The sequence below is a fragment of the Lytechinus variegatus genome, chromosome 1 (genome assembly GCF_018143015.1).
Source record: "Lytechinus variegatus isolate NC3 chromosome 1, Lvar_3.0, whole genome shotgun sequence".
Taxonomy (NCBI): Eukaryota; Metazoa; Echinodermata; class Echinoidea; order Temnopleuroida; family Toxopneustidae; genus Lytechinus; species Lytechinus variegatus.
The window spans coordinates 38323058-38336822 of record NC_054740.1 but is presented as its reverse complement, the minus strand read 5'-3'; the positions used below and the strand labels follow the sequence as shown (position 1 = coordinate 38336822).

The window sequence follows — 13765 nt, the reverse complement described above, 5'->3', positions numbered from 1 at the left end:
AATCCATGTTCCACTTTTAATCATGTTTATAAAGTCATAGGACAGGTGACAAGATAAAATTGTTTCACAAATTTCTAGTGTGTATTTATTTTTAAAGTAATAAATTTACATAAAATGTCATTCTTTTTGCTTCATCTCTTTGTTGCTTTTATTGAATCAGGGGGGGGGGGTGTGGTCTAAATATGATTTGCCCCTCAGGACACACTTGTTTCCCTACTAAAAATAGTAATTAATATTTGTAGAAAATTGTAGGATTATTTTTATAAACTCTAAATATTGTCCCATGAATTGTCAAATTTGGAAAGTAATTGATTGAGGGCGAGAAATGAAAATGAGATAGATCTATGTAGAGATGCAAAGATTACACTGTATAAGTAAAAGTGAGAAAGCGGGGGCGAGGTGAATTAGAATGGGAGAAGGGAAATGAAAAAGTTTAAATGTGAAGGAGTCATTAACAGAAGAGGAGAGATGTATAGAGAATTGGTTAGATAAATTTCGTGAATGATAGTGGCCTAATCTCGGAGGGAGGGAGATAATGAAAGCGATAAAAGGATAAAGCATTTTTTTTTTTTTGGGGGGGGTTACATTTCATGAGAGAGAGATAGAAAGAAAATGGCCAGGTGCTCAAAGATGAATAAATATAAATGATTGGTGACTGGGGTATGGATTAAGGGATACAGGTGGTATGAACGTGTCCCAATTAAGGCACAAAGCCGTGATGAGTAGTGGCCCCTCATGTGCACTCCTCTTGGAATTTGGGCAATAAGTGAGCATATTCTAAAGTGGACCCCCCCCCCCCCCATCGCCCCATCTCTAATGGCCAGTTTTTGGCACGGATTAAACCCCGTCTCTTCTTTTTTATTTAGGCTTGTTTATTTGTTTTTTTTTCATGTCAAATATTTTCTTGAAGAAATTCCCCCATTGTGCTTCCACGTTTGTAACCCTCGCCGCAACTGCACTGGCAAGGTGGTTCCATGACATGCTTATATAATACAAAATTGAAATTATCAAGAAAAAATAATAATCATTGATTACAGGGATATATGCATGGTTGTCAATCGGTGTTCATGGTTTGGGGATGACTGACACAAATATTGTTCTCTGTGAAGGAGTTTTCTTTCAATTAGGGGCTTTGGAAATCTAAATTGTTATGGGGCAGACATGGCATAAAGGACGAAATTTATAAAAACTGCGAGCGAGCAAACATTTTAACTTTGTAATACAAAATCTAACTTTGTGATAGATGTTGATATGATATGAAATAGCATATATCATATTTCACTTTTTTATTTTCCTTTCTTTTGTCAGACCGAATTTTTCATGATAATGCTACCTTTCTTTCTCCAACGAGACTATTAACTAAGAACTAGATGAATAATGCAAGCGAGAAGCTGCATCTGAGATTTTCGAAAAAAATTGGATGACCTATAAATTATCAATTTTGATGACCTTTTCATATTTCCTTTTTCTTTCCTCTTTTAAATTACAATTCGTATTTCTTCTAGGCCTACCATTTTAGACTATGAACCTGAAAAAAGAAAATTAACAAAGAAAAGGCGATATTAAAAAGGATGATGAAATAAACGAGGCACGTCCTATATGCACTTTGTTGCGGGGAAGGAACATTAAACTAGAACTATCAATGAAGGTGATAAATACCCTTGCCCTTAGCCGTTACAAACTTACAATGGCAACAGTTTCAAACTATGAAAAATATATGTCTTGCCCATCTTTACCCAAGACCTCCACGAGCAAATCATGAACATAACTGATGAAGTAGTTTGAACTGCAAGATTTTGCCTAATTTTTGACACATATATTGTTACCATGACAACACGATTCCGACACATTAAAAAATATGTCCTGCACATTTTTACCTCGAGACCAATGAGCCAAATTTCATGAGAATTGGTTTAAACTAACCAAGAAGCCGGAACCAATATATTTTTGCCTAATTTAGGGCAAATAGTATGTGGTAACCATGGCAACATGATTTCCGACACACACAAAATATGTGTCTCTCACATCTTCACCTCAAACTCAATATGTAAACCAAATTTCATGAGAATTGGTTGAAAATTGATCTAGTAATTAAATCTGAAAGTTTTTTTACCAATTTTATGTCATATAATATGCCGTTACCATGGCAACATGATTTCTGACACACAAAATAGATTTTAAACCTACGGGAAGCAATTCAAATTCCAATACCAACGCCAACACTGGACTTGAAATCACCCAATGTATGTACCAAATTTCTTTTTTAATCACATTTGAATTAAGCACAAAGGGGGCGATTCTAGACTGAAAGTCAGAGTTATTATCATCATTTTGGGAGGTAGGGTGGTGCTTGAAAAATATGTGGCGTTGATATAAATTATGTCATCATTCTAAGGAAAATGTCCTATCCTCAACGAAGTAAACACATTAACTATTATGCTTAGGCCTAGTTTTGCTTATGAAAATAAGGGAAAGATTTATGATTGTTCGTTTTTCAAATATTGAAAGAATACATCATATGCTATCCAATGACACAAAAATTATTTCGAAAGTCCAAGTAAAACTCAAAATATCATCAAATTACAGAGGGCATAATTAAAGAAAATGATCGTAAAATTACCCTTAAGTCACTTATTGCAGAAAGCCGCTGTTTATGTCTTGATTTTAATCACGACATAAATTTATGTCATTCAAATGGATTTATGTCATGATTTTATGTCGCGATATCAGACATAAAGCTTTATGCAACGGATTTATGTCATTATTTGTGTTTATGTCATGATTTATGCTATATGACGTAAATCGTGACATAAATCATGACATAAATCAATACATAAACTTTTATGCAACAGGGCCCAGATTTTATTTTCCATAGATTTCCAATCAATCGTAGATATTTATACATATAAATATGTATATATATATTTCTAATCATTTATTATTACTATTGAGCATACATCGATCACATAATTCGAGCTTGACATGGCCTGACAATCATTTGAATAAAAAATAGCAAAAAAAATAGTAAATAGTAAGGACCTCCCTCATCACTGATGTCAAAAATCGGACCGAGAATATGCCTCCGTGTTCTTAAAAAAATAGTAAGATAGCAAATAGCAAGGACCTCCCTCATCACCGCTCTCAAAAAACCCGGACGATCAACTACTATCTTTTTTTACTTGGCCTAAAATGATTGGGAGCTTTAGATGAAGATTCCACCTTAAAACGAGAAGAGAATATTAGATACATGTATATGTATGATATTAAGTTTTAGTTTAGAATATAAAAAAACGATTGCAGTGTGTGTCCTCCCCCCCTCCAAAAAAAAAAGTGTTTGGTACCACAAAAATTTTTTAAAAGCCTTAAAAACGTATACACTGAAGCTTTTCGACATGCACTCATTGGAGTAAAATCGCATAAGTGGCTGGAACGCTATAGCAAAATAATATATAGAACCGAAAGAAAAAATGGACGCTGAACGGCGAGCTGTGATTGGCTGTCAAGCTTTTTGGTGTGTTCTAGTGTTCTAGTCATGCGATTTTTACTCTGATGAAAACATGTCGGAAGGCTTCAGTACATGTATGTCTGTTTTAAGGCTTTTTACAATAAAATCAATAAATAAAAAAACAAGAAAACAAGAAGTTCTTATGTATTTTGTCTAGCATAGGCAAATGGGGTATTTTTCATTCACGTCAACGTAAAAGTCAGATTTTCTTCTTCATTCTGATACCGTTATATGAAATTAACAAATATACATCAAGAAGAGCAAGAAAAGTGTAAAATTTTAACTAATCAATTTGCACAAAAAATCAGGACATATTTAGTTAGCACTACAACGATCTTGTATGAGATGGGGATGGCTCATTAGCATTTCTTTCTTGTTATTTTTCTTGTGTGGGTGTGTCGTGGTCTAGTGGTTCTGACTTTCGCCTTTCAACCAGAGGGTTGTGAGGTCGAATCCTAGCCATGGCGTGGTTTCCTTCAGCAAGAACTTTATCCACACTGTGCTGCACTCGACCCAGGTGAGGTTAATGGGTACCGGCAGGAAGTAATTCCTCAAACAGTTGTGTGCACCAGAATCGGTAGACTAGCTTAGCCGGGGTAATATAGGCTGTATAATGAACTGAAATCATGAGCCATTCTTGTTCAATAAATTTAAACCCTGTTCAAGAAAGTTTTGCATGGATGACAAGTTGCAAGCTACTGAAATCCTGCGTTTTTATTGGCTTATATCATTTTACATAATTTCTTAAATTGTTGATTTTTGTGGAACATCCTGTCTTTTTTTTCATGTACAGATGGAGGTGTGAAATGGACAAGTTTTTCTCTTGTAAGATTAATCTGCCTTGGCTCTGTGGTGGTATCTGTCTGTGCCTTGTCTTTTGGCCCATTCATTGCTATGGTAAGGATATGAAATCTTTCATAGTTTGCTCTCATATATGACTTAAAATTGTGCACATATTGGTACTGTCATTTGTGGCAACACTTATTGAATAGGACTACAAATAAGTGGTTCAGAGATGCAAACCTTTCCACTTTGGGGCATATTTTTTTCTCTTTTTTGTTGTTGCTATGAATAAGGCAGTATGTTTTGTCATGTCTTTGCATTTTAATTTCTCATGACAGAGTATGTGTCACAGTTAATTGACTGGTCGTGTCATAGATTTGTTTGCGATCCATGGTGGCATATTGCTGGTGACAAGATCGAGTAGCCATAGTCTAATTGATTCTTTGTCACTGAATCTGATATTTCTGCATTTCATCTGCATCCTAAGGGCCAGCTTCCTCAGGTGCTCTCTCGGCTGTTCCCGTTCAAGCGAGGGCTCTGCCACGCCTACTGGGCACCTAACTTCTGGGCCCTCTACAACGTGGCCGACAAGGCCCTGACCATCATCGGTATCAAGTCTGGAGTGGTCTCTGGGGACATCCTCAAGCAGAAGGCGTCCATGACTGCAGGTCTGGTCCAGGAGTTTGAGCACACGGTCCTACCTTCGGTCCCACCTATAGCCACTTTTGTGATGACAGGGCTTTCAATGATGGTGTGTATACAATGAGCAATTGCATGATATGAGTGACATGGAAGTGGTTTATCCACTTTCAAATGAAGTTACAATATTTCAACCGAGGGAGGAAAAGATGTTTTTGTCATTATAAAACTAAGATGTTACATGATAACACTCATACCAGTTTATAACCAACTTGTCATAAAAGACCAAACCTACATTTTGATAGCAAAGTCAGTCAAGGATTATTTAGCATTAGAACATCCAATTTGCACAACCAAGTGCATTTATATTTATAATCCATCCCCCTTTTTCTCTTCCGTTCTCTTTCTCTCTTCCTATTTTTCTGCATGTATCTTTCCCCCTTTTTTTTCCTATTTCTCAATCTGTCTGTTTCTCTCTTCGTTGCCTCCCCTCCTCTTTCTCAATTTCTCCCTTCCCCTCTCTGCCCCTCTCTCTCATATCCCTTTCTTAATCTTATTCATTTGTCTTTCTTGAACAGCCATCATTACTCCACCTCTGGCGCTACCCTGGCGGTCCAAACGGTTTCATCCGTTCCATCACGCTGTGTGCCTTCAGTTCGTTCATCTTTGGATGGCACGTCCATGAAAAGGCCGTCCTCTTGATGATTGTGCCTCTCAGGTGAGATTGAAGGATTTCATTAAGCAGTAGCCAGTAGTATATTTTTTTCTTTACTGTTATAAGCTACTGTAAATCTGTGTATTTGATTGGCCGAGAGAAAATTAGTCAGTGAAAATCACTCTGACGAACCTTTTCATTAAGCGTTCCCAAGAGGAGAGTTTTCTAAAGCAAATAGTGATTTTTCACTGACTTTCTTTCATTTGTGCTAATCAGATGCAAAAGTTTTCAGAAGCTTATAAGAATTGAGTGAAAATTACTGCTTATTTCATGGAAATGCTACCCAGTTGTTTTCTTTCAATGATACATACTTTTGTGGCTTGTTTCGAGGAAAAATGGTTTAATAGGCAAGTGGCAACAATTATAGTGTACGTTATGGGAAGGGGAAAGTTGGATGAAGCGTTCGTGTACAGGCCACCACACACCTTATGATTGATCTGCGACCTGATATGAAATAAAACGTAGAATTTGATGCTAATATTGAATCATGGAATGTCTTACTGTGTAATGTTTTAAATTATGGTACGAATACCTGTGTTCAAATATGACTATCCCCTAATCCTGATTAGAATAAAAGCAAATTTAATATTTAGTCATAATGATGTCATAGCAATCATATGATTGGCTACAATTTTAAACTAATGTGGCCTTTACTCTGAAATAAAGGCCTGTAATCATCTGAAATTCTTTCGGTTTTAATATGGCCCTCAAATAAAAAGATACTTTTTATTCACATTGTCAGAAAATAAGCAAAATGCGATTTGTTCCAAAATCGGATCGTGAACCAGTGGTAAGGTGTGCGGTGGCCTTGAGACATACTGTATGGTTCAGTTTTATCGAATTTTAGTAAAATTATTACTGTGTCAGAATTAAGACATTAATAGACCACTTCTAATCAGTTTCATGCGAATTATCCTACACAATGTATCTAGCACACATCATCATTTTCGATATTTATGTGGAAGGAATCTGTTTCTCCCATCATCCTCATTTTAGTTTACTGGCAGTACAAAGTTTCAAAGATGCCCAAGTCTTCCTATTATTATCCACTGTTGGTCATTTTTCGCTCTTCCCACTTCTATTCACTCCAGCAGGTTAGTAGAATATTATCTTGATTTGTTGTATGTTCTTATTTGAAATAATATTATAAAGGGCCAATTCCATGAATTAGTCAACTTCTTTGTATGCCCAGTGTCCATTTATCCACTTGTTTATTATATTTTTTTTTTTGGGGGGGGGTTGCTTCACTAGGTTACACTTCGTAATTCCGAAACCCATAAATTGCCTATATCTCGATGTTCGTTAATCAAAAAACATAAAAGGGTTCGTTAATCCGAGTGGCGTTATTCCGAAGGTTCGGTAATCCGAAAACGAAATAAGGTTCGATGTTACGAAGGTTCGTTATTCCGAAGGTTCGTATTTCCGAAGGTTCGTAATTCCGAAGGTTCATTAGTCCGAAAACGAAATGAGGTTCGTAATTCCGAAAATGAAATGAGGTTCGTAATTCCGAATGTTCGTTAGTCCGAAAACGAAGTGAGGTTCGTAAATCCGAAAACGACATAAGGTTCGTTAATCATTTTGCTTTCAGACTAACAAACCTTCAGAATTACGAACCTCATTTCGTTTTCGGGCTAACGAACCTTCAGAATTACGAATGTATGCGGCTTCACTGTACATTCTCCAGCCATGATGAATTTAGAGCATTCCATGTTTTCCTACAATGTAGGGTATACATGAAAAAAAAAAGTAATTCCATGAATGCTTCACATAAAGAGCATTGGATGTAGAGGAGTATGCATGCTATGTGACTTAATTTGTTTATTGGTGGGGGGATATGGAAATAAAGCCAAATGAAATTGTTGCCCAGAACATATTAAATAATAAAGTATTTTTTCCCCCTCAAAACGGGGGAGTAATGCTCGATTCAACCAAAATTTGTGTTTATAATCTCTCTCCATTAGGGCTGATATAGTGTTTATTTATCTGTTTTGTTTTATTTATACAGGGTGACCCCATCAGTACTCTTGTACTGTTTTCCAGGGGGCCCTGTAAACAAATATTTACAATATAACAAACGAAAAAAAATTACATAAGGAAATAACAAACAGAACATCCAAAAATATTTGTAAGTGAATACATGGAAAAAAGATGATGGTGCGTGAGTAGTGTAGTTGTTTTAATGTTTTTTTTACAATCTTTCTCTTTTGTATAGAAACCCCAATAAAAGTCTGTTTGATGATTGTCTATACCTGCTTTTGTTTTCTGTGCATGGAATCTTGTCACAGGTAGGTATACATGTATGTCCCACGTGAGAGGGGGAGGGGCAGGGAAACAATTGAGGTATTCGTAAAGGTATTCTACGTCATGTATGTGTAGTAAGGTGTATAATACTAACAGAGCTGCCAAGTACATATGTAGTACTGATTTTCAGTATTTAGTACTGAAAAGTGAGAAAAATACTGATAGTTTAATGTAAAATACTGACTTCTAAAGTGTCAGCTTTATGTGTTGTCCAATTGTATTTTTTGAAAATACTGATTTCCTCACCGAAATACTGATTTTCAACTTTAAAAATACTGAAATGTTCTTTTTCAGCTTGGCAGCTCTGTACTAATCCTAAAATTACCCCAGGGCACGTGTTTCAGAAAGGCTTTAATGGGATGTAAAGTCATGCCAAAATGTCATTGCGAACATGTTATTTAACGTGCGATGTGATTGGTGGATACATGGTAGTGAACGTCTCAAGTTCACGATCTGACTAATGTGGTGACGTGTTATGTATTGCACACACCTTGAATGTAAGGATGGCTCCACAAGATGTATGTACATGTAAATGGGGCAAGATGTGCAGATGTTTTATTTTAACCAAGCACCTGATCAAATAAACCTTGATGTAAAATTGGTAGATTTATCCAATAAAACACATTTTTTTATTTCATGCCCTTCATACATGTGTCATAACCATTATGGGGTGCACTCACTCTTATAATCTAGTAATGAGTTGGATTGAATCATTGTTATGTTGCCAGACAGAATACATCATTTAATCTTTATCATTTGTTTTCTTTCCTATATCTGCAGATCCATCAAGCAATCATTCTCCCTCCCCTACCTCCCGCTGCTGAATCCCATAGATACCATGTACATTGTGGGGCTGGTACCCCTGTATGTGTACTGTGATATCATGCATCCTCTATTAGGGCTGTCAGAACAACTGGCTTTCCTCCCTCTGTTATTGATATCAGTGTATTGCTCAGTAGGTGTTATATACTCATGGTTGCGACTCTACTCTAACACACTAAAGAGAGGGGGTGTCAAAGTAGAACATAGCAAGCAGGACTAGATATTTTTTCTTTTTCTAAATAAAATTACATACATTGAATTCCTATTATTTTTGTTGTTTTCTTCGGTTATCTGTTGCATAGTTTGACTCATGCTAGATGATTGAAAAGTACATGCCACAATTTTTAGTATTTTTATCTTCAATGCTCTTCTTCAAACATACATGTAAGCTTCAGTAAAGATAGCACTGTTGGCATGACACTGGCATCATTATGAGCTACATGTAACTGCACTGATGTTCAGTAATTAGATGTGAAAATGAAAATACTGATGGTTTCCTGCGGAAGGTTCTTAAGTTTCAGTTATATGCGTTGCCCTATTCTAAATACTTATTTTCAGTTCTTTAAAATACTGAAGTCTTCTTGTTAAGGTTAGTAGCTCTGATGTAGAGTTTGAATGAACAACATTCTTAATAGGTTTTCAGGGTCCAAATAGAACTTATAGAGAGGATTTTTATATAAAACTTAAAAACGTTTTGCCTTATTCTCTGCCATTCCAAAGTTTATATTACAATTACGACTACCTTGTGAGGTATTTATGTACAGTACACCATACATGTATGTTCATCATAAAAGTAGGTTGATTTTCATTTGTCTTCCAAAGATGTATATGAATTCTTAAGGCCTTGCCTACAAGGTTTTGCCAAATTTATTTTAAGTATGTAAATGTAGTTACTATAATTTTAAACTGCTTGTTTTGTTTTCATTTCATAACAATGTTGATGTTTCGACTCTTATCTCTCAGCTGCCTAATTGAAATATATCTGTAAAATTGATAAGATGAAGTGATAATAGGCACATAGACATAGTGCTAGCTATCAAGACATAGTGGATGTGACGTGGTGGAGCAGTTCTGACTCGTTTTGTAATCAGTGGTTGTATTCAAATCCCACCCCAGCCTAGCGTCCTTTGGCAAGATATCGACACTGCCATTCTCCACCCAGGTGTTAAATCGGTACCTGGGTGGTGTTTCATAAAGCTCTTCGTAAAGTTACGCACGACTGAAACCCGTTCTTAGGTGCTAAATCAGTTACATAGAGATATCATATAGCACAAGAAATGGTCACCAGTCGTGTGTAAAGTCATCCGTAACTTACAAAGAGCTTTATGAAACGGGCCCCTGGTAGGATTTGAACACACGGCCCTCTGATTGAAAGACGAGTCAGAACCAGTAGACCATGACATCCCTGAAATTGAGTTGGGAACAAGCATTCCATATAAGTGTTGTCCAAGTTAACCTGCGGCCACACAATCAATGATGTGAAAATTCGGTCTTTATCTATGAAGGTCAAGTCCACCCCAGGAAAATGTTGATTTGAATTAATAGAGAAAAATAAAAAATAAAACAAGAATAACGTCGAAAATATCATCAAAATCGGACGTAAAATAAGTTATGACATTTCAAAATTTCGCTTAATTTTCACAAAACGGTTATATGCACAACTCTGCAGCAAATGAGAGTCAATGTTCCTCACAATTTCTTGTTTTTTATTGTTTGAATTATACAATTTTCCAGATTTACAGATTTGACAATTGAGGACCAGCTTTACTGAACCATTAAATGTTAGACAATTGTAATTCCCCCTGTTCATGGAGGAAGAAAACTTGTTTCACCTTCCAATGAGGAGAAAATTAAAATATTTTATGTATCATACAAAAGAAATACAAGTAGTGAGTGAGTGATGTCATCAGTCCCTTCATTTGCATACTGACCAGGATGTGCATACATGTTTAAGTGAAACTTTTAAATGTCATAACTTACTTATTTTACAACCGATTTTGATGAAATTTTCAGCGTTATGCTTGATGGATTTTTCTCTTTTTTTTCAAATCAACTTTTTCTGAGGGTGGACTTGTCCTTTCATAAGAACTGGTTACAAAATATGATAACACAAACCTGTAAGTACACTGTAAACACTTGTGCTTTTAATCATGTCCTGTAACATTTGGTACTGATCTGAAATTTCACAAAGCAATAAATATCGCCATGGTATAGGTGGTTTCAAAATGAAATTTATTTCAGTTTGTACATGTACTTGATACTGTCCTGCAGTAATTTATCTTTGGTTGTGACAACATCGTCTATTACAAATCTGATTGGCTTGAATTGTCAAAATTGCAGAAGGATCGCAGGAAGATCTGACATGTCAAATGTGTGAATTCTGGGGTCCGTTGCAGAAAGAGTTGCATTTAAACGCAAGTCAAATAATCAATCGCAAGTCCCAAATACGCGCTGTTGATTGGTTGAAAATCAAGTTGCGCATGATTTTTAGAGTTGCGTGTGATTGCAACTCTTTCTGCAACGGGCCCCAGGTCTGCAATTTTTCTGCAACAGATCAAATCGCAGTTGCAGCGTATTTCAGGGTGGCCCACACTGCTATTTTGCTACAATCAGATCTTAGTGCAATCTTGTGGCATTGTGTGCTCTGGGCTTCAGCCTCATGCAGGGATGTCAACCTACAAGCAAAAATAAGGGAAGTATTTGACATGTTTTCTGCTTGCACGCATGTACAGAAATTGTTATTGGCTCAGACAATGAAGGCATAGTGTACAAACCTCAATTTCAAAAGTACCATGAAATGATAATTTTGGTCCTAGATCATGGAATAAGAAAGCCTTTTATCCTTTTCACAATTTTCTATGTTTTTCAAGCATCCACCGTGCAGCAGTGATTTTTTTTCACCAAGCAAACCTTGCATATTACATAAATTTCATAGTGAATATTACACTGTATTGAAATGGAAATCATTTCAACACGAACACTTTGATTGTACTGTTGCTATGAATTTACACACACTGTTGAATATTGCACCTTTATTTTTTTATTATTTCATTTTTTTACTCACATATTTGCATTTTTAGAGAATACTTTTTACAAAGGAGGGTTACAAATTTTGACCATGTACAGGTATATAACATACAGTAATATGTTAATGGGAGTAGGATTTTATACAGTTTAAAAGTTGCATGAACAATTAGACTGAGTACACTTTGGCTTGTGAACAAAAATGAGAAAAAGATGTTTGAAAAGATAAAAAGTTGAATTATTTGAAGAAAAAATACAGGGAGAGGCCTTGAATAGTGGAAAGAATAGAAATGGAAAAAGTGCATTAACATGAGCATGAAAAAAAAATGCAAGAGAGGGGAAACATATTCTGATGAAAAAGAAATAATAAACATTACACATACATGCAAGCAAGGTGCTACAGTAACACCAAGCAAACTATTTTTTCCAATGGCATATCATCTGTTTGCTTAGAGTCAGTCTCGCCAGTGTGAATGTGCGGGTAACATGAGAGAGAATAAGAGTGAGATGAACAGGTTGAATTATTCAAAAGAGAAATAAAAGGAGCTGGGGGAGGGGGGTTACATGGTTAACCCCCCCCCCTTTAAATTTCTTTGTTACCCCATTGCCCCCCCCCCCTTAAAACCTTTTCGTTTTTTCTTGAATGTAAAATTTTTCAGACGTACGAAACGACACAAAATTTGTGGTGAGGACCTTTTTTTTTGCTTGTCATTTTGTTGGGGGGTAGGAAACAACCTAAAATTGGTGGTGAAGACCTTTTTTTTGTAAACATTTCATTCAGCTTGAACCCCACCCCTCCCCCTTTGCCTGCATACGCTACTGTGTGATACATCAAACCAACCACAACTATGAAAATTCAACAACGTCATCATTCATATGCAAGCAATTTGCACAATGTCCTTTTGTAAACAAAGAAGAGCACACTGAATTTTAAACAACACAATAAATCTACGAGTATACAACATCATCAAAAAGACATTGTGAAGATACATGCAATTTACATATCGTCAGTGATTTTACAAACCGGCTCAAACCTATTTTCGGTCAAATTTTCGAAAAATGTTTGCATATTCTGAAAGCCTGTGATTCACTCTCTATTGATTTGCCAAATTCCAGATTAAAATTTGTATTATTTAAAGAATAATTTGAGCATATTTAAATTTCTTATGGACCGGCTCAACCCCCCTACCTTGATTTAAAGAACTGGCTCAAACCATTCTTTGTGTACTATTAAGTCTCTAGAATGGCACGCACAGGTCAAAGACCCAACCTTGATGCTGCACGTATGTGGTTAGTGCCTCTAAAAAAACATGCGCATCGCATAAATGATTTTACAAACTGGCTCAAATCGTGGCTCAAACCGTGGTTTGTGCTGCTGAAAAACTGCGCATGGTGCGCGCGAGCTTACAAACTGGCTCAAACCCCGTTTTTGCCAAAATTAGCAGCTTTTAAAATGCACACATTGCTTCATATCAAATTTTGAAAGAAAAAATACGAATTGCTGATGAAATATTGTATACTATAGAAGAATAGAATGTATGCTCTAAATTGGTATAAATAATCTGGTTTCTTTCAAAGCGTGAAGTTATGAGGGTCTGAAAAACATCCAAACTTTGAATGTGATTTTATCGAAATCATGTTTTGGAGACCAGCCGAGGTATGAGCCAGTTCGTAAAATCACTGATATCGACGCTGCTTGCTTTCCATAGTTGTGTTTGATCAGATCAATCTTAACCCTATCTATGCCGGGGTATTTTGGGAGTTCATATGGCCGGGGAGGTCCTCCCAGGCCCCCCCCCCTAAGAACTCGGCCGTCGACCACGTGATCGCGCCGAAAATTTGCACGCAGGTTGCCTGGGACATAATCTACAAGATTGCATAGTGACTTATTTCATGCCAATTGCTATTAAGTGATTATGCTAATATATGGGTAATTAATATGCAAAATCATAATTTTTCCTGTAACTCCCTAAATA

The 13765-nt window shown here is 36.2% G+C and overlaps 1 protein-coding gene across 1 annotated transcript in view; it reads left to right on the top strand.

Annotated features, from left to right (window-relative positions):
• LOC121413472 (probable dolichyl pyrophosphate Glc1Man9GlcNAc2 alpha-1,3-glucosyltransferase) overlaps nucleotides 1-9861 on the top strand; it is a 75251-nt gene extending 65390 nt beyond the window's left edge. The window contains exons 7-12 of the mRNA XM_041606298.1: nucleotides 4299-4402; nucleotides 4776-5039; nucleotides 5506-5645; nucleotides 6639-6736; nucleotides 7855-7927; nucleotides 8724-9861. Of these exons, the coding sequence (XP_041462232.1) occupies nucleotides 4299-4402; nucleotides 4776-5039; nucleotides 5506-5645; nucleotides 6639-6736; nucleotides 7855-7927; nucleotides 8724-8985 (941 nt within the window). The 3' untranslated portion in view covers nucleotides 8986-9861. The remainder of the gene's footprint in view (nucleotides 1-4298; nucleotides 4403-4775; nucleotides 5040-5505; nucleotides 5646-6638; nucleotides 6737-7854; nucleotides 7928-8723) is intronic.
• The last annotated feature ends 3904 nt before the right edge of the window (nucleotides 9862-13765 follow it).